This window comes from Ornithorhynchus anatinus, chromosome 1 (assembly GCF_004115215.2).
Source record: "Ornithorhynchus anatinus isolate Pmale09 chromosome 1, mOrnAna1.pri.v4, whole genome shotgun sequence".
NCBI classification, from domain to species: domain Eukaryota; kingdom Metazoa; phylum Chordata; class Mammalia; order Monotremata; family Ornithorhynchidae; genus Ornithorhynchus; species Ornithorhynchus anatinus.
This window is the reverse complement of record NC_041728.1, coordinates 180,891,103-180,915,942: the sequence shown is the minus strand read 5'-3', so window position 1 is coordinate 180,915,942 and position 24,840 is coordinate 180,891,103. Positions and strand designations below refer to the sequence as shown.

Sequence of the window (24,840 nt, the reverse complement as noted above, 5' to 3'; positions counted from 1 at the left end):
CTGTAAAATGGGGATTAAGACTGTGAGCCTCATGTAGGGACAACCTAATGACCCTGTATCTACCCCAGCGCTTAGAACAGTGCTCTGCACAGAGTAAGCGCTTAATAATAATGTTGGTATTTGTTAAGTGCTTACTATGTGCCAAGCACTTTTCTAAGCGCTGGGGTAGACACAGGGGAATCAGGATGTCCCACGTGGGGCTCACGGTCTTAATCCCCATTTTACAGATGAGGTAACTGAGGCACAAAGTTAAGTGACTTGCCCACAGTCACACAGCTGACAAGTGGCAGAGCTGGGATTCGAACTCATGACCTCTGACTCCAAAGCCCGGGCTCTTTCCACTGAGCCACGCTGCTTGCTTAACAAATACCATGATTATTATTATTAACATTACTACAATCAGGGCTGAAAGCTCATTGAAGGCAGGGACTATGTCTGTTTATTGTAATATTGGATTTGTGGTCCCACTGTTATATTGTTCCATTGAGAAGCAGCGTGGCTCAGTGGAAAGAGCCCAGGCTTGGTAGTCAGAGGACACGGGTTCTAATCCCAGCTCCGCCACTTGTCAGCTGTGTGACCCCGGGCAAATGCTTCACTTCTCTGGGCCTCAGTTCCCTGATCTGTAAAATGGGAATTAAGGCTGTGAGCCCCATGTGGAACAATCTGATGACCTTGTATCTACCCCAGCGCCTAGAACAGTGCTTGGCACATAGTAAGCGCTTAACGAATACCATCATTATTAATATTATCATTGTCCTCTCCCAAGTGCTTGGTTCAGTGCTCTGCGCACAGTAAGCGCTCAATAAATACGACTGACTCAATGAACTAATGAATAAAAACAACAACGGGCTCGTGGAGGGTCTAGACAGAGGCCCAGCACCAGACTGGGGGTGGGGGGGGTTAGGACTGGGGGGGGGGGGTTAGAAGTGGGGGGCGGTGGTCAAAAGGTGACCCCCCAACCCAGGAGGAGGCAGGTCCAGGGGCCTGAGGTTCGAGCCACACTCTGAGGGTCTTTTGGCCAAACCCCAGGGGAATAATAACAATAATAATGATGATGGAATTTATGAAGCGCTTCCTCTGTGCCAGGCACTGCATTCATTCATTCAATCTTATTTAATAATAATGTTGGGATTTGTTAAGCGCTTACTATGTGCAGAGAACTGTTCTAAGCGCTGGGGTAGATACAGGGTCATCAGGTTGTCCCACGTGAGGCTCACAGTTAATCTCCACTTTACAGATGAGGTAACTGAGGCACAAAGAAGTTAAGCGACTTGCCCACGGTCACACGGCTGACAAGTGGCAGAGCCGCGATTCGAACCCATGACCTCTGGCTCCCACTGAGCCCTTACTGTGTGCGGAGCACCGGACTGAGCGCATGGAATGTACAATTCGGCAACAGACAGACAATCCCTGCCCAACCATGGGCTCGTGGTCTAAAAGGGGGAGACGGGCAGCAAAACCAAACCGCCGGGGTGGAGACAAGCCAAGCGGTTTGGACGCAGTCCCTTATTCCCACACAGTCTCCATCCCCGTTTTCCAGATGAGGGAACTGAGGCCCAGAGAAGTGAAGTGCCCTGCCCAGGTTCACCCGGCAGACGGGCGGTGAAGCCGGGCAGAGCTACAGTCCGACCGTCCGCCCCTCCGCCCCCGGGGACCCCGGCCCCCACCCGCCGCCCTCTTCTAGGGTGGAGGGCACTCACTTTTGCTGACTTTGAAGTGGGAGCGGCCGATGGTCTGTTTGACGATGTTGGGGGTCACCGTGCTCATTTTCCAGCGTAGCAGCTTCCTCTGCTCCCAAGGCAGCTTCTCCACTGGCCGCCGGCGGGCGGGGGGAGAGCCGGAGTCGACGGGGATGGGGGCGAGAGAGAAAAAGAGGGGGGTCCGGGGGAGAGAAAGCCTCAATCTCAGTCAGACCCATCCGAGGGGCAGGGAGACTTGGGGCCACCAGGGCCGTGGGGAGGGAATACTTACGGTATTTAAGCGCTTACTACGTGCAAAGCGCTGTTCTAAGCGCTGGGGTTGATACAAGGTAACCAGGGAAGGACGCGCAGCAGGTTGCCGCTGGGAGAGGGCTACCGGCGGAGAGGAGACGAGGCCCACCTCCTCCGAGAGGCCTTCCTGACTCATCCCCGCTCTTCCTCATCTCCCGCTCCCTTCTGCGTCGCCCTGACCGGCTCTCTTTGCTCTTTCCCCCTCCCTGCCCCACACTGCTTATGTCCACATCTGTCGTTTGATTTATCTGTATCGGCGTCCGTCTCCCCCGCTCTAGACTATAAGCTCGTTGTGGGCAGGGAATGTCACTCTTTATTGCTGTGTTGTACTTTCCCAAGCGCTCAGTACAGTCTCTGCATCCAGGAAGTGCTCAATAAATACGACTGAATGAATAAATGAGGAGGCTGTGCGGGCTGGGTTGTCGGGGGGAGAGGAAACTGAGCCCCAGGTAGGACTATAATAATAATAATAATAATAATAATGTTATTTGTTAAGCGCTTACTATGTGCCGAGGACTGTTCTAAGCGCTGGGGAGGATACTAGGTAATCAGGTCGTCCCATGTGGGGCTCACAGCCTTAATCCCCATTTTACAAATGAGGTAACTGAGGCCCAGACAAGTTGAGTGACTTGCCCAAAGTCACACAGCTGACGAGTGGCGGAGGCGGGATTAGAACCCACAACCTGTGACTCCCAAGCCCGGGCTCTTTCCGCTAAGCCACACGGCTTCTCAAGGACTGTGTCCAACCTGATTTACTTGCATTAATTGATTCACTCATTCGTTCAGTCATATTTACTGAGCATTTACTGTGTGCAGAGCACTGTACTAAGCGCGTGGAAGGTACAATTCAGCAACAAATAGAGACAATCCCTGCTCACAACGGGCCTGCATCCACCCCAGCGCTTAGAACGGTGCCAGACGCATAGTAAGCGCTTAACCAATCCCATCGTTAGTATTATTAAGAATGGGTCGAGGGCGAAGGCAAGGAAATGGGCTTGGAGCACAAGAGGAGTCTGAGAGCGGTCGGTCTAATAATAATGTTGGTATTTGTTAAGCGCTTACTATGTGCAGGGCACTGTTCTAAGCGCTGGGGTAGATACAGGGTCATCAGGTCGTCCCACGTGAGGCTCACAGTTAATCCTCATTTTACAGATGAGGTAACTGAGGCCCAGAGGAGTGAAGTGACTCGCCCACGGTCACCCAGCTGACAAGGGGCAGAGCCGGGAGTCGAACCCATGACCTCTGACTCCCAAGCCCAGGCTATTTCCACTGAGCCACGCGGCTTCCAGAGGAGTCAGAGTGAGTTGGCGAGGACTTCTTTGTTTTTGGGTACTTGCTGGGCGCTTACTATGTGTCAAACACTGTTCTAAGTGCGAAGTTCATTCATTCATTCATTCAATTGTATTTATTAAGGGCTGACACCGTGCACGGCACTGTTCTAAGCGCTTGGGAGAGTACGAAATGACAATAAACAGACACAATCCCTGCCCGTAACGAGCTTACAGTCTAGAGGGGGAGACGGACGTTAACAGAAATAAATGATAATAATAATTATGGTATTTGTTAAGCAGCTGCTATGCACCAGACACTGTACTAAGCGTTGAGTATGAATGACAGATGGGGACCTCAGCGGTGTGGGGCTGGGAGGTGGGGACGAACGCAGGGAGCACGTGACGTAAAAGGGAGCGGGAGAAAAGGCAAGGGAGGCTTAACCAGGGAAGGCCTCTTGGAGGAGATGAGCTTTCAATAAGCGCTTACTCTGCGCCGGGCACCGTACTGAGCGCTGGGGTATTCATTCATTCAATCGTATTTATCGAGCGCTTACTATGTACTGAGCGCTTGGAATGTACAATCGGGCAACAGATAGAGACAATCCCTGCCCAACGACGGGCTCGCAGTCTAGAAGGGGGAGACCGCCAACAAAGCAAAGCGAACAAAACAATCAGGTTGGACCAGATCCACGTCCCACGTGGGGCTCACAGTCGTAACGCCCGTTCCACAGACGAGGGGCCCGAGGCCCGGAGAAGTGCGGTGGCCGGTGCGGAGTCACTCAGCAGATGGGGGCGGACACGGTCCCCGTCCCGCGTGGGGGCTGGCAGGCTTAGGTAGGAGAGGAGGGGGGTCCCCTCTCGCTCTTTGCCCTGCACCCCTAAAAGCGCAGTTCTGGGTCCCCTTTCGTTCTCCGTCTGTCCCCCCGGCCGGACTGTAAGCCCTCTACCGACTCTAGACCGTGAGCTCGTAGCGGGCAGGGAATGTGGATGTCTGCTTTGTCTTGTCCTCTCCCATGCGCTCAGTAATAATAACAATAATGATGTTGGTATTTGTTAAGCACTTACTATGTGCACAGCACCGTTCTAAGCGCTGGGGGAGATACAGGGTCATCGGGTTATCCCCACATGAGGCTCACAGTTAATCCCCATTTTACAGATGAGGTAAGTGAGGCACAGAGAAGTTACGTGACTTGCCCACAGTCACACAGCTGACAAGCAGCAGAGCTGGGAGTCGAACCCATGACCTCTGACTCCAAAGCCCAGGCTCTTTCCACTGAGCCACGCTGCTTCCCCAAGTACAGTCCTTTGCAAACAGTAAGCATTCGGGAACTACGACAATGAGTGAATGAACTCTCCTGACCTGCGCTCTCCCAAGCACTCGCTACAGTGCTCCGCACCCTGCAGATGGGAAGCAGCCTGGCCTAGTGGATAAAGCCTGGGCATCGAGGACCTGGGTTCTAATCCCGGCTCCGCCTCTTGCCAGCTGTATGACTTTGATTTCAATTCTCTGGGCCTCAGTTCTCTCCTCTATAAAATGGGGATGAAGACCGTGAGCCCCACGTGGGACAACCTGATCACCTTCTATCCCCCCAGTGCTCAGAATAGTGCTCGGCACTTAGTAAGCGCTGAACAAATACCATCGTTATTATTATTAATCCTGCCTCGCACTTAGTAAGCGCTGAACAAATACCATCATTATTATTATTAATCCTGCCTCCATTTGGGCAATTCACTTCCCTTCTCGGGGCCTCAGTTCCCTCCTCCGTAAAATGGGGATGAAGACAGTGAGCCCCAAGTGAGACAGGGACCGTGCCTGTCTGTTTTATTTTACGGTATTTGTTAAGGGCTTACTACGTACCAAACACTGTTCTAAACACTGGGGTTAGGTATAATTTCATTTGGTCGGACAGTCTCGCTGGGGCTCGCTGTCTGAGGAGGGAGAACGGGTATTACATTCCTAGCTCCAGTTGAGCAAACTGAGGCCCACAGAAGTGAAGTGATTTGTCCAAGGTCACCCAGCAAGCAATTGGCAGAGCCGGAATGAGCACCCCAGGTCCCTCTGACTCCCAGGCTCACTGTCTCTCCACTAGACCACGTTGCTTGTATCCACCCCACTGCTGACACATAGAGCTTAACGGATACCATAAAACGAACCCCAAAAGAGGTGTTCAGTAAATGCCTTCGACTGACTGACCGTAGTTCCTTCCTGCTGGTTTCCCATCCACCTCCACATCAAACAAAAACTCCTCACCCTTGGCCTTAAAGCATCAATCCCCCGCCCCCTCCTACCTCACCTCCCTGCTCTCCCACCGGCCCGCACGCTCCGCTCCTCTCCTCTCACGCCGACCTCCTCCCTGGGCCTCCATCTCGCCCGTCTCGCCGCCGACCCCTCGCCCACGTCCCGCCTCTGGCCCGGACCGCCCTCCCTCCTCAGATCTACCAAACAGTGACTCCTTCAAAGCCTTACTGCAGGCCCGTCTCCTCCAAGAGGCCTTCCCTGACTGAGCCCTGCTCTCCTCATCTCCCACTCCCTTCTGCGTCATCCCTTCTCCCTTTATTCATTCCCCCCGGGGCCCAGCCCCGCACCACTTAGGTCCCTCTCCGTCACTTCTCTTCATTTCTATTCACGTCCGTCTCCCCCTCCGGACCGTCAGCTCGCTGTGGGCAGGGGACGTGTCTGTTTATCGTTCTACTGTCCTCTCCCGAGTGCTGAGATCAGTGCTCTGCACGCATTAAGCGCTCAAAAAGCATGATTGACCGACTGGGGGGGGGCGGCGGGGAGGAGGAGGCTCACCTCTTTCATCTCGGGTCCCAAAGTAGAGGGTGGGGGGGACGTTGGGGAAGAGGCTGGAGGTGAGGGCAGCACGGAGGACCTTGTCCTGGCTCTTGGTCAGGGCTTCCATGCAGCTCCTGGGGGGCGGAGAAGGGACGGAGTGGGCGGATGAGGGGGAAACAGCCGCTCCCGGCCGAAGACCCCACCCCACGGCCCACTCCCACCTCCCGGGACGCCCGACTGTTGGTGGGGGTGGGGAAGGGACCCTCGGAGCGTGGAGATTTGAGCCCCTCGGGCCTGGCAGGGGGTGAGGGACGAAGAGATGGTGAGGGAGTGGCTTCTCCTCAGGCCCGGGGCCGGCGGGGAGGGTGGGAAAAGCGGGGAAGGGGCCCTCAGAGTTGGGGGATTTGAGCCCCTCGGGGCTGAGCGCGGGGACCGGGGGTGAGGGAGGATGCAACGGCGGGGGGTCGGAGGAGGGTTCGATCCGTCACCAAATCCCGTCGGTCCCACCTTCACAGCATCGCTAAAATCTGCCCTGCCCTTTCCTATCCAACCCAGCGGCTCCCACGTTAATCCCATCGCTCATCCTCTCCCGCCTGGATGACTGCATCGGCCTCCCTGGCCTCCCTGCCGACGGCCCGGCCTCCCGTCTCTCCCCGCTCCAATCCCCGCTTCGCTCCTCTGCCCGGATCGTCTCTCTATGAAAACATTCAGTCTGTGCTTCCCCACTCCTCGAGACCCTCCCATCCCATCCGACCCCATGCCCATCCGATGCCCATCCGATGCCCATCCGATGCCCATCCGACCTCCGCGTCGAACAGGAACCCCTCACCGTCGGCTTTAAAGCCCCCCATCCCCTCGCCCCCTCCGACCTCACCTCCCTTCTCTCCTTCTCCATCCCAGCCCGCACGCTCCGCTCTTCTAGTGCCGCTAAGCTGCTCGCCTGCCTCGCCGCCGACCCCTGGCCCACGTCCCGCCTCAGTCCTGGAACGCCCTCCCTCCTCACATCCGACGATGACTCTCCCCGACTTCAAAACCTTCCTGAAAGCCCACCTCCTCCCAGAGGCCTTCCCTGCCCCTTCTCCTCATCTCCCCCTCCCTTGTGCGTCACCCCGACTCGCTCCCTTTGCTCTTCCCCCGTCTCCCCGCCCCACACCGCTTAGGTCCGGATCTGTCGTCGCATTCATCTGTATTGACGTCTGCCTCCGCTCCTCTAGACCGAAAGCTCGTTGTGGGCAGGGACCGTCACTGTCAACCGCCGTGTTGTCCTTTCCCGAGCGCTCGGTACAGTGCTCTGCACACAGTGAGCGCTCAATAAATAAGACTGAATGAACGGTAAAGCGTTCAATAAATACGACCGGACGACTGAACGGGAGCGGGTAGGGAAGGGACTCGCAGCGGTGGGAGATCGGTGCCCCACGGGCCCGAGCGTGGGGGCCGGGGGTGAGGGGTGACGACACGGGGGGCGGCGACGGGGCCCGGGAGCGACGGAGGAGCGGCGGCTCACCGGGAGATAACGGCCACGGAGCCGCTGGGAGAGACGCAGCTGGCGGAAGAGCAGTCGTCCTCGGAGTCATCTGCGGGAGAGGGGAGGGAGACGGGGGTCGCGGCGGGGGGCGGGCGGGGGGACGGGGGACGGACCGCGCCCTCCTTCGGCCGCGGCACTCACCGGACCCTTCTTCCTCGTCCTGGCTGCAGCCGTCCCCCAGGCCGTCCGCCAGCTCCTCCTCCACGTCCTCGGGGGCCTCGGACTCGGCCGAGCCCGGCTGGGGTCCGGGGTCCCTGCGGCCCCCCGAACCGGCAGCCGGGTCACGGTGCGCCCGCCGCCTCTCACCCCCCGGCCCTGCCCGGGCCCTCCCGCCCCGCCGGGCACGGCCGAGAGGTCCGGCTTTGGGGCCGACGCCACCCTAGGCGACGACCAGAAGCCCCCCGCCCCCCACCGAGCTCCCGCGGCGTAGGGTGGTCCGTCCCCCCGCGCCCCTACTCACTCGGGGTCTTCCCCGGGCGGGCCCCGCTCCCCGGGGGTCTTCCGGATCTCTCCCCCCGGGGGGCCCAGCCGGACGGAAGAGATGCGGACGGCCACGTCGGCCACGCTGGGCAGCTTGGAGGGCGGCGGGCGGGGGCCGTCGGCCCCGGGGTCCTGGAGGGGCGGCTTCCATCGGCTCCCGGTGCCGCCCCACGGGTTTCTGGGGGAGCCGGGGTCCAGGAGGCAGGCCGGCTCGAAGCCGGGGCGCCCGCCGCCCGGCCCGGCCAGCCTCCGCACCGCCTCCGTCAGCCGGATCTCCCGGCCGGCGACCCGGGGGCCCTCGGGGAGCTCCGGGGGGCGGAGGGGCCCCAGGAGCGGGGGTCTCCGGGGCGGGCCGGGGGGCGAGGCGGGGGGGGGCGGCGGCGGCGGCGGGGCGGCGCCCCCCCGATCCGAGGAGGCCCCGCCGGCCTCGGGGGTCCCGGGCTCGGCCGGGCCCGGCGGCCCGTCCCCGGTGGGCCCGGGGTGGGCCCAGGGGGCGGGCGGCAGGGCGGCGGGGGCCGCGGGGGGCTTCCGGCTCTCCGGGGTCCGCTGGGAAGGCGCCCGGGCGCTGTGCGGCCTCAGGAAGGAGTTGCTGAGCAGCGGCTTGAAGGGGGTGGGCGGGCCGGGCTGGGGGAGCCTCGGCGGGGCCGGGCCGGGTCTCCTCTCTCCCATGGCCCCCGCCGGAGGTGACGGGGCGCTGAAGAGGGGGCCCCGGCAGGGGACGGGGAGGGTCCCGGCGTCCCCGGGCCCGGACCGCAGGCAGATGGACTCGAGGCGCTGGTAGGGCTTGTGTCTAAGGCTGGCCCGCCGGTAGAGCGGGGTGCTTCCGGCCGGGTCCGGCGGGGGCTGCGGGGGGACGGGCGGGGGGCTGGGCCCGCCGCCCCCCGCGGGAGGGACGCATAGCGTCGCGGGGCGCGGGAGCCCGGCCGGCGGCGGGGGCGGGAGCCCCGGCTCCACCAGCGTCCCCACCGGCCTCTGTTCTAGACGCCAGATGGGCTTGACCTGCCGCCGGGCCTGAGCCCAGGGCTGGGGGATCTCCGGGGGGCCGCCGGACCCCCGGCACAGGCCCGGGCTATAGGGCTCGGTCCCCACGGATGCCATGGGGGGCCATGTCACGGCCGGAGGGGACGGGCCCCAGTCCGCGGGACTCCCGACGCTCCCGGTCCCATAATCGTCCGCGGCCTGCCGGGGCGAGAGCGGGAGATAAAGAGAATCAGCGCGACGGGACCGCCGGTCCGGGCCTTTCTGATAATAATAATAATAATCACGTTGGTATTTGTTAAGCGCTTACTATGTGCAGAGCACTGTTCTAAGCGCTGGGGGAGATTCGGGGTCATCGGGTCGTCCCACGTAGGGCTCACAGTCTTCATCCCCCATTTTACAGATGAGGTCACTGAGGCCCAGAGGAATGAAGTGACTTGCCCCAAGTCACCCAGCTGACAAGTAGCAGAGCCGGGATTCGAACCCACGACCGCTGACTCCCAAGCCCGGGCTCTTTCCACTGAGCCACGCAGCTTCTGTCGCATTCACTCGACCCTTACTCGGGGCAGATGGCTGGGCTAAGGCCGTCAGCACGTCAATAAATCTCTTTGACTGAGCGCTTACTGTGTGCAGAGCACTCGACTGAGCCAGTCGATCGTATTTATTGAGCGCTTGTTCGGAGCTGAGCGCTGGACTGGGCGCTTGCGAGAGAACAGTCTGACTAGAGAACAGACACATGCCCTGCCCCCAACCAGCCCACGGTTTAGGTGATTCTGGGATCCGGTAAGCGCTTACCGTGTGCCCAGGGCTGTACTAAGCGCCGGGGTAGACGGAGGATCAACGGGCCCCTACAAGGGGTTCCCAGTCTAAAGAGGAGGGGAGAACGAGGGTCCAATCCCCGATCTGCAGAGGAGGAAATAATAATAATGTTGGTATCTGTTAAGCGCTCACTATGTGCCGAGCACTGTTCTAAGCGCTGGGGGAGATACAGGGTCATCAGGTTGTCCCACGTGATGCTCGCGGTTAATCCCCATTTTACAGATGAGGTCAATGAGGCCCAGAGAAGTGAAGTGACTCGCCCACGGTCACCCGGCTGACAAGGGGCAGAGCCGCCATTCGAACCCGTGACCTCTGACTCCCAAGCCCGGGCTCGTTCCGCTGAGCCACGCCGCTTAGCGAGGCCCAGAGCAGCAGGGACGTGATGTGCCCGAGGTCACAAAGCGGCTGACGAGTGGAACTGGATCCCAGGTGCTCTGACTCCACGTCTTCCCCCTGGGCCACACTCCTTCCTTGCTAGGAAATAATAATTGTGGCCTTTGTTAAGTGCTTACTATGTACCCGGTGCTGTACTGGGCGCCGGGGTAGAGATAAGATCATCGGGCCTCACACGGGGTTCCCAGGCTGAAGAGGAGGGAGAACGGGGATTGAATCCCCATTTTGCAGATGAGGAAAGCGAGGCCCAGAGAAGGGACGTAACGTGCCCGAGGTCACACGGCGGATGAGTCACGGAGCCGGGATTTGCACCCAAGTCCCCTGACTCCTGGGACTTTAGTCTTTCCACTAGGCCAGCCACGCTGTTTCCCGTCTGTGTGATTATAATGAGAATGACTGTGGCATCTGTTAAGCGTTCTCTATGTGCCCAATGCTGAAATAATAATAGTAATGATGGCATTTAAGCGCTTACTATGTGCAAAGCTCCGTTCTAAACGCTGGGGGGGATACGAGGTGATCAGGTTGTCCCACGTGAGGCTCCCAGTCTTCATCCCCATTTTACAGATGAGGGAACTGAGGCCCCGAGAGGTGAAGTGACTTGCCCGAAGTCCCACGGCTGACAGGTGGCGGAGCCGGGATTAGAACCCACGACTTCTGACGCCCAAGCCCGGGCTCTTTCCACTGAGCCACGTGCTGTACTTAGAGAGGCAGCACGGCCTAGTGGCAAGAGCCTGGGCTTGGGAGTCAGGGGTCGTGGGTTCTAATCCTGCCTTCGCCACTTCTCTGCTGTGTGACCTTGGGCAAGTCACTTCACTTCTCTGGGCCTCAGTGACCTCATCTGGAAAATGGGGATTGACACTGTGAGCCCCACGTGGGACAGGGACTGTGTCCGACCCGGTTACCTTGTATCCGACCCAGTGCTTAGAACAGTGCTTGGCACATAGTACGCGCTTAACAAATATCACGGTCATCATCATTACTAAATGTACTTAGAGAAGCAGCGGGGCTCAGTGGAAAGAGCCCGGGCTTGGAAGTCAGAGGTCATGGGTTCGAATCCCAGCTCTGCCACTTGTCAGCTGGGTGACTGTGGGCAAGGCACTTCAATTCTCTGGGCCTCAGTTACCTCATCTGGAAAATGGGGATTAACTGTGAGCCTCACATGGGGCAACCTGATTCCCCTGTATCTCCCCCAGCGCTTAGAACAGTGCTCTGCACATAGTAAGCGCTTAACAAATACCAACATTATTATCATAAGCAGGTCCCACAAGGGGCTCAGTGAGTAAGTAGGAGGTATTGAATGCCCATTTTCCAGTCGAGGAAACTGAGGCCCAGAGATGTAAAGTGACCCGCCCAAGGTCACCCAGAGGCAAGGGGTGGATCTAGCACTGGAACCCAGGTCTTCGGACTCCTTGGCCTCAGGACCTGAGTTCTAAGAGAAGCAGCGTGGCTCAGTGAACGAGAACGGGCTTGGGAGTCAGAGGTCATGGGTTCGAATCCCGGATCTGCCACTTGTCAGCTGTGTGACTCTGGGCAAGTCACTTCACTTCTCTGGGCCTCAGTTCCCTCACCTGTAAAATGGGAATTAAGACAGTGAGTCCCACGTGGGACACCCTCATCACCCTGTATCTCCCCCAGTGCTTAGAACAGCGCTCTGCACATAGTAAGCGCTTATCAAATCCCAACATTATTATTAATCCCGGGCTCTTCCACTTTTCTGCTGCGGGACCTGGGACAAGTCACTTCACTTGCCTCAGTTCCCTCATCTATAAAATGGGGATTAAGACCGTGAGTCCCGTGTGGGTCAGGGGCTGTGTCCAACCTGATTAACTTCTATCTACCCCAGCGCTTAAAACAGTGCTTGCCGTATATTAGGCCCTTAACAAATACCATTAGCATTATTATCATTATGATTACGGAGAGCAGGAATTAGATGGAACACGCATTCAGTTGATCCAGTCGTATTTACTGAGCGCTTAATGTGTGCAGAGCACCGTACTGAGCGCTTGGGTGGGGACAATAGAATAAACTGAGGCATTCCCTGCCCACAACGAGCCGACGGTCCAAAACTAATCATGATAATTGTATTTGTGAGGCGCTCACTATGTGCCAGGCACTGTTAGATACAAGACAGTCGGGTTGGACACCGTCTAGAGGCCCAGAGGAGCGGGTGACTTGCCCAAGGTCCCACAGCGGGCCCGCAACCACGCCTCCTCCGGGAGGCCTTCCTTGACTGAGCCCTCATTTCCTCTCTCCACCCTCCCCATCTTCGTCTGCTTTCCGCTCGGCTCCGTTCCCCCTCAATGATAATAATAATGACGATGATATTTCTTAAGCGCTTACTATGTGCCGAGCACTGTCCTAAGCGCTGAAGGAGACACAAGGTGGTCGCACGTGAGGCTCACGGTCTTCATCCCCATTTTATAGATGAGGGAACTGAGGCCCAGAGAAGTGAAGTGACTCGCCCCCAGTCTCACAGCTAAGTGGCGGAGCCGGGATTCGAACCCACAACCTCTGACTCCCAAGCCCGGCTGCTTCTTAAGCACTTTGACCTTCACCAGCCCCCCAGCCCTTAGTGGAGAGAGCCCGGGCCCGGGAGTCAGAAGGGCCTGGGTTCTAATCCCGGCTCTGCCACTTGTCTGCTAGGGGTGACCTCGGGCAAGTCGCTTCGCTTCATTCGTATTTATTAAGCGTTTGCTGCTGCAGAGCTCTGTACTAAGCGCTTAGGAGAGTACAATACAGCAATAAAGAGTGACAATAATAATAATGTCGCTATTTGTTAAGCGCTTACTATGTGCCGAGCACTGTTCTAAGCGCTGAGGGAGATACAGGGCCGTCAGGTTGGCCCACATGGGGCTCACAATCCCCTTTTTACGGATGAGGGAACTGAGGCCCAGAGAAGTGACGTGACTCGCCCACAGTCACACAGCTGAGGAGGGGTAGAGCCGGGATTCGAACCCATGACCTCTGACTCCCAAGCCCGGGCTCTCGCCACTGAGCCGCGCTGCTGACAATCCCTGCCCACTACAAGCTCACTGTCTGGAGGGGAGGGGAGGCAGACGGCAATAAAGACAAGCGGACGGCAATACAAATAAATAACAGCAATACAGATAAATAAAAGGATAGATATGACACTTTCGACACTTTTATGGACCTAAAAGGGGTGCGGGGCTGGGAGGGCGGGGAACAGCAAGGGAATAATAATAATGATGTTAGTATTTGTTAAGCGCTTACTACGTGCAGAGCACCGTTCTAAGCACTGGGGGAGATACAGGGTCATCGGGTTGCCCCACGTGAGGCTCACAGCTAATCCCATTTTACAGATGAGGTCACTGAGGCCCAGAGAAGTGAAGTGACTTGCCCGCCGTCACACAGCTGACAAGTGGCAAGTGGCAGAGCTGGGATTCGAACCCATGACGTCTGACTCCCAAGCCCGGGCTCTTTCCACTGAGCCGCGCCGCTTCTCAAAGCAAGTCAGGGCGACGCAGAAGGGAGCGGGAGCTGAGGAAAAAGCGGGGATTAGTCTGGGAAGGCCTCCTGGAGGAGGTGCGACTTCAAGAGAAGCAGCGTGGCTCAGTGGAAAGAGCCCGGGCTTGGGAGTCCGAGGTCGTGGGTTCGGATCCGACTCCGCCACTTGTCAGCTGTGGGACTTTGGGCAAGTCACGTCACTTCTCTGTGCCTGTCACCTCATTGGAAAATGGGGATTAAGACTGAGAGCCCCAAGTAGGCCAACCTAATAACCTTGTGTCTATCCCAGCGCTTGGAACTTGTCACATAGTAAGCGCTCAGCAAATACCAACACGATTATTATTATTAATAAGGTTTTGAAGGATTCTCTGGGCCTCAGTTCCCTCCTCTGTGAAATGGGGATTAAGTCCGTGAGCCCCACGCGGGACAGAGACTGTGTCCAAGCTGATTAGCTTGGATCTCCCCCAGCAGTTAGAATAGTGCTTGACACGGAGTAAGCGCTTAACAAATACCATTATTATGATTTTTTAAAAATCCCACCACCCTTCCCCCTGCCACCCTGAGTTGGGGGGCTGGTTGGCCGGGGGGTGGGAGGCGAGAGGGAGGCGGGCGTCTGTCTGAGAACGGACCGGGGTCGGGGTGTGGGGCATGCTGAGGGGAGGCACGTTTGGGGTGAGGGAGAGCTGGCGGGGGGCTCATAAATATCAACATTTCCACTAGGGTCCCGGAACGCCCTCCCTCCTCGCCTCCGCCAAACTCATTCTCTTCCCCTCTTCAAAACCCTACTTAAAACTCACCTCCTCCGAGAGGCCTTCCCGGACCGAGCTCCCCTTCCCCCTCTACTCCCTCTACCCACCCCCCTTCACCTCTCCGCAGCTTAACCCTCTTTTCCTCTCCCTCCGCTCCTCCCCCTCTCCCTTCCCATCCCCTCGGCGCCGTACTCGTCCGCTCGACCGTCTATATTTTCATCACCCTATTTATTCTGTTAATGAAATGTACATCGCCTCGATTCTATTGAGTCGCCGTTGTCTTTACGAGACGTCCTTCCCCTCGACTCTATCTGTCGCCATCGTTCTCATCCGCCCGTCTCCCCCGATCGGACGGTGAGCCCGTCAGACGGCGGGGACCGTCTCTATCCGTTGCCGACTCGTTCGTTCCGAGCGCTTAGTCCGGTGCTCTGCACCTAGTAAGCGCTCAATAAATACCATTGAATGAATAGGGTTAATCTACCCTAACGGTCCACATTTCCCCACTCATCCATTCATTCAATCGTACTTACTGAGCGCTTACTATCTGCAGATCACTGGACTAAGCGCTTGGGGAAATACGGCAGTAAAGAGAGACGATCCCTACCCGAAGCGAGCTCGCAGTCTAGAGGGTTACTGGCTACAGCCCGGGCCCGGGAGGCAGAGGACCTGGGTTCTGATTCCGGCTCGGCCACCCGTCTGCTGTGCGACCTTGGGCAAGTCACTTCACTTCTCTGGTCCTTAGTCCCCTCAACTATAAAATGGGGGTCGAGACTGTGAGTCCCATATGGGACAGGGATTGTGTCCAACTGATTTGCGTGTATCCAACCCAGCGCTTAGTACAGGGTCTGGCACACAGTGAGTGCTTAACAAATACCACATTATCCTTATCCTTCTTCTTATTATTATTATTAATAATAAGGCCCTCCAGTGGCTGCCCATCCACCTCCGCATCAAACAGAAACTCGTCACCACTGACTTTAAAGCCGTCCATCCTCCAAGAGGCCTTCCCTGACCGCGCCCTCCTTTCCTCTTCTCCCCGTCCCTTCCGCGTCGCCCCGACTGGCTCCCTTTCTTCATCCCCCCTCCCCGCCCCGCCCCACTCAGGTCCCTCTCCCTCATTTATTGATTTCTATTCATGTCTGTCTCCTCCTCAAGGCTGTAAGCTCGTTGTGGGCAGGAAATGTGTTATAAAAACTCTTGCCCCTTCCCTCTTTCGGTCTTTAACAGCCATCCTGAACCGCCTGCTCTCCAATGGCTTCTTCCCCTCTGCCTTCGAACATGCCCGCGTCTCCCCCATCCTAAAAAAACCCTCCCTTGACCCCGTAGCGTGGCTCAGTGGCAAGAGCCCGGGCTTGGGGGTCAGAGGTCAGGGGTTCGAATCCCGGCTCTGCCACTTGTCAGCTGTGTGACCGTGGGCGAGTCACTTCACTTCTCTGGGCCTCAGTGACCTCACGTGTAAAACGGGGACGAAGACCGGGAGCCTCAAGTGGGACAACCCGATGACCCTGTATCTCCCCCAGCGCTTAGAACGGTGCTCTGCACAGAGTAAGCGCTTAACAAATACCACCATTATTATAACCCCCTCCGGTTGTCGCCCCACCTCCCTCCCGCCCTGCCTCTCCAAACGCCTTGAGTGAGCCGTCTTCAGCCGCTGCCTCCGATTCCTCTCCGCCAACCCTCTCCTGGCCCCCCTCCAATCTGGCTTCCGTCCCCTCTACTTCACCGCAACTGCCCTCTCAAAGGTCACCGATGACCTCCTTCTCGCTAAATCCAACGGCTCCTACTCTATCCTGATCCTTCTCGACTTCTCAGCTGCCTTTTAAAATGTCGACCGTCCCCTCCTCCTCCACACTTTATCCGACCCTGGCTTCACGGACTCCGTCCTCTCCCGGTCCTCCTCTTCCCTCTCCGGCCGGTCGTTCTCGGTCTCCTTGGCGGGCTCCTCCTCCCCCTCCCATCCTCTAACTCTAGGGGCTCCTCGAGGGTCAGTTCTCGGTCCCCTTCTCTTCTCTATCTATACTCACTCTCTTGGTGAACTCATTCACTCTTATGGTTTCAACGATCATCTCTACGCCGATGACGCCCAAATCCCCATCTCCTCCCCTGTTGTCTCTCCCTCCCTCCGGGCTGGCATCTCCTCCCGCCTCCGGGACGTCTCCACCCGGCCGGCCGCCCGCCACCTCAAACTCGACACGTCCAAGACCGAGCTCCTTCTCTTCCCTCCCCAACCCCGTCCTCTCCCGGACTTTCCCGTCCCCGTGGACGGCACCGCCGTCCTTTCCAGCTCACAGGCCCGCGACCTTGGCGTCATCCCGGACTCGGCTCTCTCATTCACCGATCCGTCACCAAACCCTGCCGGTGTCACCTTCACAACATCGCCAAGATCCGCCCTTTCCTCTCCGTCCAAAAAAGCCATCACATTCGTACAATCCCTCCTCCTATCCGGCCCAGACGACCGCCTCGGCCTCCTTTCTGACCTCCCTGCCTCCTGCCTCTCCCCACTCCGGTCCCGACTTCGCTCCGCTGCCCGGATCGTCTTTCTACAGAAACGTTCGGGACACGTCATCCCTCTCCTCGAAACTCTCCGGTGGTCGCCCGCCCACCTCCGTATCAGACAGAAACTCCTCACTTTTGGCTTCAAAGCCCCCCATCCCCTGGCCCCCTCCTCAGGGACTGTCACTCTTTATTGCTGTATCGTACTTTCCCAAGCGCTCAGTCCAGTGCTCTGCACAGAGTAAGCGCTCAATAAATAGGGGGCGGGGGGATGACGACAAAGAAGAGTAAACCTGGGGGGCGGGGGGAACCCGAAAGAAGCAGGAGGGGCTGGGGGTGAAAGGGGAGGCAGGCGCTCAGAGTTGGGGAGGGCGGCAGAGGGGAAAAGCAGCACGGCCTAGTGGGTGGAGGCCGGGTCTGAGAGTCAGAAGGTCGTGGGTTCTAATCCCGGCTCCGCCACTTGTCTGCCCCGTGACCACGGGCAAGTCGCTTCACTTCTCTGGGCCTCGGTTCCCTCATCCGTAAACTGAGGATCGAGACTGTAAACTCCACGTGGGACAGGGACTGTGTCCAACCTGATAAACGTGGACCGACCCCAGCGCTTAGTACAGTGGCCGGCACGTGGCAAGTGCACAAGAAATACCATTCTAAAGAGGGGTGCAGGCAACGGGGGGACAGGCAGAGAGGGGTTCAGGCACGGGGGTGCAGGCGGCAGGGGGAACGGGTAGAACAGGAGTGACTTGGTGGCAAGAGCCCAGGCTTGGGAGTCAGAGGTCGTGGGTTCCAATCCCGGCTCCGCCACTTGTCAGCTGGGTGACTTTGGGCAGGTGATTTAACTTCTCTGTGCCTCAGTGGCCTCATCTGTCAAATGGGGATGAAGACTGTGAGCCCCACATGGGACAACCTGATGACCTTGTATCTACCCCAGTGCGCGGAACAGTGCTTGGCACATGGTAAGCGCTTAGCAAACACCATTATTATTATTTTTATTATTTCAGTCATGGGGTACAGGTATAAGGGGGGCAGGCAAAGGGGAAACGGGTGGAGGGGTGCAGCGGGTAATCATAATAATAATGTTGATATTGTTAAGCACTCACTATGTGCCGAGCACCGTTCTGAGCGCTGGGGGAGATACAGGGTCATCAGGTCGTCCCACGTGGGGCTCGCAGTCTTCATCCCCGTTTTCCAGATGAGGGAACTGAGGCCCCGAGAAGTGAAGTGACTTGCCCAAAGTCGCCCGGCTGACAGGTGGTGGAGCTGGGATTAGAACCCATGACCTCTGACTCCCAAGCCTGGAGCTCTTTCCACTGAGCCGCGCTGTGGGGAGAGCCCAGGCCTGGGAGTCAGAAGGTCATGGGTTCTGATCCCGGCTCTGCCTCTTGTCTGCTGTGGCTGCCTGGGGCAAGTCACTTCATGTCTCTGTGCTTCAGTGACCTCATCTGTAAAATGGGGATTAAGAGTGTGAGTGAGCCCCACGTGGGACAGGGAGTGTCCAGCCCGATTTACCTGTACCCACGCCGGTGCTTAGTACAATGCCTGGCACATAATAAGAGCTTAATAAATGCCATAATTATTATTATTATTATTGTCATTAGAGAGGGTGCAGGTAAAGGGGGTACAGGCGGCAGGGGGAAGAGGTCGAGAAGCAGCGTGGCTCAGCGGCAAGAGCCGGACCTGGGAGTCAGAAGACGTGGGTTCTAATCCCGGCTCCGCCACTGTCAGCTGGGGGACTTTGGGCAAGTCACTTCACTTCCCTGGGCCTCAGTTCCCTCCTCTGTAAAATGGGGATTAAGCCTGTGAGCCCCACGTGGGACAGGCACGGCGTCCAACCTGATAAACATGCACCTACCCCAGCGCTTAGTACAGTGCCTGGCACACGGCGCTCAATCCAGCACTCCTCACACAGTAAGCCCTCAATAAATACGTGGCCTAGGGGCTACAGCCCGGACCTTGGGAGCCAGAAGGACCGGGGATCGAATCCTGGCTCCTCCGCTTGCCTGCCGAGGGCCCTCGGGCGAGTCACTTCTCTGGGCCTCAGTGACCTCTGTAAAATGGGGATGAAGACTGTGAGCCCCACGTGGGACCACCTGATTACGTTGTATCCCCCGCACAGTGCTTGGAACAGTGCCTGGGCACCCTGAGAAGGAGCTCAGTTTAGTGGAAAGAGCCCGGATTAAGGAGCCAGAGGTCGTGGGTTCTAATCCCGTCTCCTCCACTTGTCAGCTGGGTGACCTGGGGCCAGTCGCTTCACTTCTCTGGGCCTCAACTCACCTCATCTGCAAAATGGGGACCAAGCCTGCGAGCCCCACGTGGGACCGCCTGATGACCTTCTCTCTCCCCCAGCGCTTAGAACGGCGCTTGGCACATAGTAAGGGCTTAACAAATACCATCATTATTATTGACCTGGGGCGAATCACTTCACTTCTCTGGGCCTCAGTGAATTTACTTCTCTGTGCCTCAGTTCCCTATCCTGTAAAATGGGGATGAAGACTGTGAGCCCCGCGTGGGACCCCCTGAGGACCTTCTCTTTCCCCCCCCAGCGCTTACAACGGTGCATGGCACATAGTAAGCGCTTAACAGCGTGGCTCAGTGGAAAGAGCCCGGGCTTGGGAGTCAGAAGTCGTGGGTTCTAATCCCCATCCGCCACTTGTCTGCTGTGTGACCTTGGGCGAGTCACTTCACTTCTCTGGGCCTCAGTGACCTCATCTGGAAAACGGGGATGAAGACTGTGAGCCCCACGTGGGACAACCTGATTCCCTTGTGTCTAACGAATAACTTAACGAATACCTTCATTATTATTATTATTAACAAACACCATCACTGTAAGCCCGTCAAAGGGCAGGGACCGTCTCTATCTGTTACCGAATTGTCCATGCCAAGCGCTTAGTCCAGTGCTCTGCACATAGTAAGCGCTCAATAAATACTAGTGAATGAATGAATGATTATTGCCCTGGGGCGAGTCCCTTCCCTTCTCTGGGCCTCAGTTCCCTCCTCTGTAAAATGGGGATGAAGACTGGGAGCCCCACGTGGGACAACCTGAGGACCTCCTCCCCCCAGCGCTTAGAACGGTGCTGGGCACGTAGTGAGCGCTTAAGAAGTAGCATCATCATGATTGTTCTAGTAAGTGCTTAAGAAAGGAGCGTGGGCTTCGAAATCAGAGGTCATGGGTTCGACTTCCGACTCTGCCACTTGTCAGCTGGGTGACTGTGGGCAAGTCACTTAACTTCTCGGTGCCTCAGTTCCCTCATCTGTAAAATGGGGATTAAGACTGTGAGCCCCACGTGGGACAAACTGATTACCCTGTATCTGCCCCAGTGCTTAGAACAGTGCTCTGCACGTAGTAAGCGCTTAACAAATACCAACATTATTATTATTATTAAATAGCATCCTAATGATTACAGTAAGCGCTTAAGAAATAGCATCTTAAGTGTTACAGTAAGCGCTTAAGACATAGCAGTAAGCGCTTAAGAAATAGCATCCTAATGATTACGGTGAGCGCTTAAGACATAGCATCCTAATCATTACAGTGAGCGCTTAAGACATAGCATCCTAATCATTACAGTAAGCGCTTACGACATAGCATCCTAATGATTACAGTGAGCGCTTAAGACATAGCATCCTAATGATTACAGTGAGCGCTTAAGACATAGCACCCTAATGATTACAGTGAGCGCTTAAGACGTAGCATCCTAATGATTACAGTGAGCGCTTAAGAAATAGCATCTTAATGATTACAGTAAGCGCTTAAGACATAGCAGTAAGCGCTTAAGACATAGCATCCTAATGATTACAGTAAGCGCATAAGAAATAGCATCCCAATTATTCTAGTAAAGGCTTCAGAAATAGCATGATGATGATGATTATAAAGAGGGGGTGCAGGGTGGGGGTGGGGGAGGGGGTGGGGGTGGGGGGGGGTCCCGCTGACCTGCCCCGCGCGGCTCCTTCCTCTTCCTCTGCCGAAGCGGCCCTAGCAACCGCGCAGCGCCACGCGGCCGCCCGCCGGGCCCCACTGCGCCTGCGCCGGCCCCCGCCCAACGCCCTCGTCGCCGGCCGGAGGGGGGCGGTGCGAGGAAGGCGGCGGCGCCGGGACTACAACTCCCGGCGGCCCTCGCGGCCCGCGCCGGAAGTCCGGGCCCCGCACGGGTGCACGCTGGGAAATGTAGTCTCGGTCCGGGCCCGCGCACAGGGGCACGCCGGGAAACGTAGTCTCGGCCCGCGCACAGATGCACGCCGGGAAACGTAGTCTCGGCCCGCGCACAGGTGCACGCCGGGAAACGTAGTCTCGGCCCGCGCACAGATGCACGCCGGGAAATGTAGTCTCGGCCCGCGCACGCTGGGAGCGTGGCTCAGTGGAAAGAGCCTGGGCTTCGGAGTCAGAGGTCATGAGTTCGACTCCCGGCTCTGCCACTTGTCAGCTGGGTGACCTTGGTCAAGTCACTTCACTTCTCTGGGCCTCAGTTCCCTCATCTGGAAAATGGGGATTAAAAGTGTGGGAGCAACCTGATGACCCTGGATCTCCCCCAGCGCTTAGAACGGTGCTCGGCACCTAGGAAGCGCTCGACGGAGAAGCAGCGTGGCTCAGTGGAAAGAGCCCGGGCTTTGGAGTCAGAGGTCATGGGTTCGAATCCCCGCTCGGCCACTTGTCAGCTGTGTGACTGTGGGCAAGTCACTTCACTTCTCTGGGCCTCAGTTCCCTCATCTGTAAAATGGGGATTAAGACTGTGAGCCCCCAGTGGGACCACCTGATTCCCCTGCGTCTCCCCCAGCGCTTAGAACAGTGCTCGGCACATAGTAAGCGCTTAACAAATACCAACATTATTATTCACGGATACCAACATTATTAAATGTAGTCTCAGCCCCGGCCTCGTCCTAGTTCATTCCTTCATGCAGTGTGTATGGAGCGCCTGCTGTGTGCACAGCACCGGACGAAGCGCTTGGAATGGACGATTGGGCAACAGATAGAGACCGTCCCTGCACATTCATCCATTCGGTAGTATTTATTGAGCGCTAACTCTGTGCAAGTTTGGGGGCTGGGAGCGGGGATGAATAAATAATAATAATGGTTTTTGTTAATCAATAACGTTGGTATTTGTTAAGTGCTCACTCTGTGCACTGTTCTAAGCGCTGGAGGATACAAGGTGATTCATTCAATAGTATTCACTGAGCGCTTACTATGTGCAGAGCACTGTACTAAGCACTTGGAATGTACAAATCGGTAACAGATAGAGGCGGTCCCTGCCCTCTGACGGGCTTACGGTCTAATCGGGGGAGACGGACGGACGAGAACAATAGCAATAAAGCATTATAATAATGTTGGTATTTGTTAAGCGCTTAGTATGTGCAGAGCACTGTTCTAAGCGCTGGGGGAGATAGAGGGTAATCGGGTTGTCCCACATGAGGCTCACTGTCTTAATTCCCATTTTACAGATGAGGTAACTGAGGCCCAGAGATCAGGTTGTCCCACGTGGGGCTCACAGTCTTAACCCTCATTTTACAGATGAGGGAACTCAGGCACAGAGAAGAAGCAGTGTGGCTCAGTGGCAAGAGTCCGGGCTCGGGAGTCAGAGGTCATAGGTTCGAATCCCGGCTCTGCCACTTGTCAGCTGGGTGACCGTGGGCAAGTCACTTCACTTCTCTGGGCCTCACTTCCCTCATCTGGAAAATGGGGATCAAGACAGTGAGCCTCACGTGGGACGACCTGATGACCCTGCATCTCCCCCAGCGCTTCCGACGGTGCTCTGCGCATAGTAAGCGCTTAATACCAACATTATTAAGCGGCTTGCCCAAGGTCACCCAGCTGACAAGCGGCGGAGCTGGGATTAGAACCCATGACCTCGGACTCCCAAGCCCGGGCTCTTTCCACTGAGCCTCGCTGCTTCTCATTGCTTACCGTGTGCCGGGCGCTGTTCAAAGCGCTGGGGTAGCAGCACGGTTTAGTGGAAAGAGGCCGGGCATTGGAGTCAGAGGTCATGGGTTCTAATCCCGGCTCCACCACTTATCAACTGTGTGACCTCGGGCGAGTCGCTTCAACGCTCTGTGCCTCGGTTCCCTCATCTTAACGGGGACGAAGACTGTGAGCCGCACGTGGCACAACCTGATTACCTTATATCTCCCCCCAGCGCTTAGAACGGTGCTCGACACATAGTGAGCGCTTAACAAATACCATCATTACCATTATTAATGTTATTAGAAGGTGATCAGGTTGTCCCACATGGGGCTCGCAGACTTAGCCCCCATTTGACAGAGGAGGGAACTGAGGCACAGAGCAGTGGTCACAGAGCATTCAAGTAATCATAATAATGGTGGTATCTGTTAAGCGCTTACTATGTGCAAAGCACTGTGGGGATACAAGGCGATCAGGTTGTCCCACGTGGGGCTCACGGTTTTCATCCCCATTTGACAGAGGAGGTCACTGAGGCACGGAGCAGTGAAGCGACTTGTCCCAAGTCACCCAGCTGACCGTAAGCCCGTCAAACGGCGGGGCCCGTCTCTATCTGTGGCCGACCTGTTCGTTCCAAGCGCTTCGTTCAGGGCTCTGCACATAGTGAGCGCTCAATAAATACTATTGAATGAAAGTAGCAGAGCCAGGATTCGAACCCACGACCTCTGACTCCCAAGCCCGGGCTCTTTCCATTGAGCCACGCTGCTTCTCAAATAAAGGGAGTAAGCGAGGGTGACTTGGAAGGGAGGAGGAGAGGAAAGGAGGCCTTATTCAAGGAAGGCCTCCTGGAGGAGATGCTCTTCCCCCCTTTCCTGCACCATAGCACTTAAATATATATATTTAAATAACTCTAATTCTATTTATTTATCTTGTTTCCTGTTTATTTCTTTTGATGTCTGCCCCCACCCCCACCCCCACGACTGGAAGTCCTTTGTGGGCGGGGATTGCCTCTCTTCACTGCTGCTGTACTCTCCTCTCCCAGATGCTCAGTACAGCGCTCTGCACACAGTAAGCGCTCAATAAACACGATCGAATGAGCGAACGAACGAATGTGGCTTCAGTGAGGGTTTGCAGGCGGGGAGAGTCGTCGTCTGTCGCGCAGGAGTTGGGAGGGAGGGCCAGGCCGGAGGTCGGCGGCCAGAGAGACGAGATCGAGGGGCGGTGAGAAGGTCACCCCCTTCCCTCCCCGCCGCCGCCGCCCTCCCACGTTGGCTGGACTCCAGATCGAAGCCAGAAAGAGATCACCTTTTATTCGATTTGCAAACCCAACGCGGGAAAGAAAAAGCATCCCAACTGGGGAATGGATGTGTAAAAGAGTGCGAACTGCGGGACAGGAGGAGGAGGGCGGGGAAGGGGGCCGGGGGGGGCGAGAAGACCCCCCAACCCGGGGGCCGTGGGGGGTCGGGCCGGGAGCGAGGGGGCACCTGGGGCCCCCAGGCCCGGTTAGTCCGAGGGGAAGTCAAGGCACCGGGTTGGGAAGAGGAGAGACAGGGTCGGGGCGTCAGGGGGGAGGAAGGAGAGGAGTGGGGGGCTCCGGGGAGGAGTCTGGAGGGGGGAGAGCCCTCGCGCACACACACCCCTCCCTCCTCCCTCCCTCCGGGCTGGACTGGAGCGCAGAGGAACCGCAGAATTTGCACCCGGGGCCCGCGGAAACCGGAGGGAGGCCTCGGGGAGGGTTGGCCGGCGGCGGGGCCGCCCGGAGGAGGATCAGGAACTTCCTGCAGTGCTTGGCCACGGTGGACTGGGAACGGGCCTCGTTCAGGCCCAGCGCGGTCAGCTTCTCCTTGGCCCCCAGAGACGCCAGCACCTGCGGGGGAGGCGGACGGGAGAAACGGGCTCAGGGCCCGGCGGAGGGGAGGACGCCGGACGCGACGAGAACGCTGGCGGGGGTGGGGGGAAACCGAGGCCTCGAGGAAGGCCAGGCCCCCTCAAGGAGCCCGCGAGGGAACCCCCTAGATC

General features: G+C 57.4%; 2 protein-coding genes across 5 annotated transcripts in view; both read right to left on the bottom strand.

The window, feature by feature from the left end:
* TTLL4 (tubulin tyrosine ligase like 4) overlaps positions 1-20,940 on the bottom strand; it is a 45,271-nt gene extending 24,331 nt beyond the window's left edge. The window contains exons 1-8 of the mRNA XM_029063120.2: positions 20,866-20,940; positions 9,817-9,924; positions 8,470-9,222; positions 8,024-8,349; positions 7,705-7,817; positions 7,543-7,612; positions 6,057-6,172; positions 1,701-1,811 (exon numbers count right to left, since the gene is read on the bottom strand). Of these exons, the coding sequence (XP_028918953.1) occupies positions 1,701-1,811; positions 6,057-6,172; positions 7,543-7,612; positions 7,705-7,817; positions 8,024-8,349; positions 8,470-9,141 (1,408 nt within the window). The 5' untranslated portion in view covers positions 9,142-9,222; positions 9,817-9,924; positions 20,866-20,940. The remainder of the gene's footprint in view (positions 1-1,700; positions 1,812-6,056; positions 6,173-7,542; positions 7,613-7,704; positions 7,818-8,023; positions 8,350-8,469; positions 9,223-9,816; positions 9,925-20,865) is intronic.
* A 3,309-nt stretch (positions 20,941-24,249) lies between these two features.
* The window catches only part of STK36 (serine/threonine kinase 36), a 54,216-nt gene continuing 53,625 nt past the window's right edge, over positions 24,250-24,840 (bottom strand). For all 4 annotated transcript variants that reach the window (XM_029073671.2, XM_029073684.2, XM_029073698.2 and 1 more), the window contains one exon: positions 24,250-24,688. In XM_029073671.2, coding sequence (XP_028929504.1) covers positions 24,383-24,688 — 306 coding nt within the window. In that variant the 3' untranslated portion in view covers positions 24,250-24,382. The remainder of the gene's footprint in view (positions 24,689-24,840) is intronic.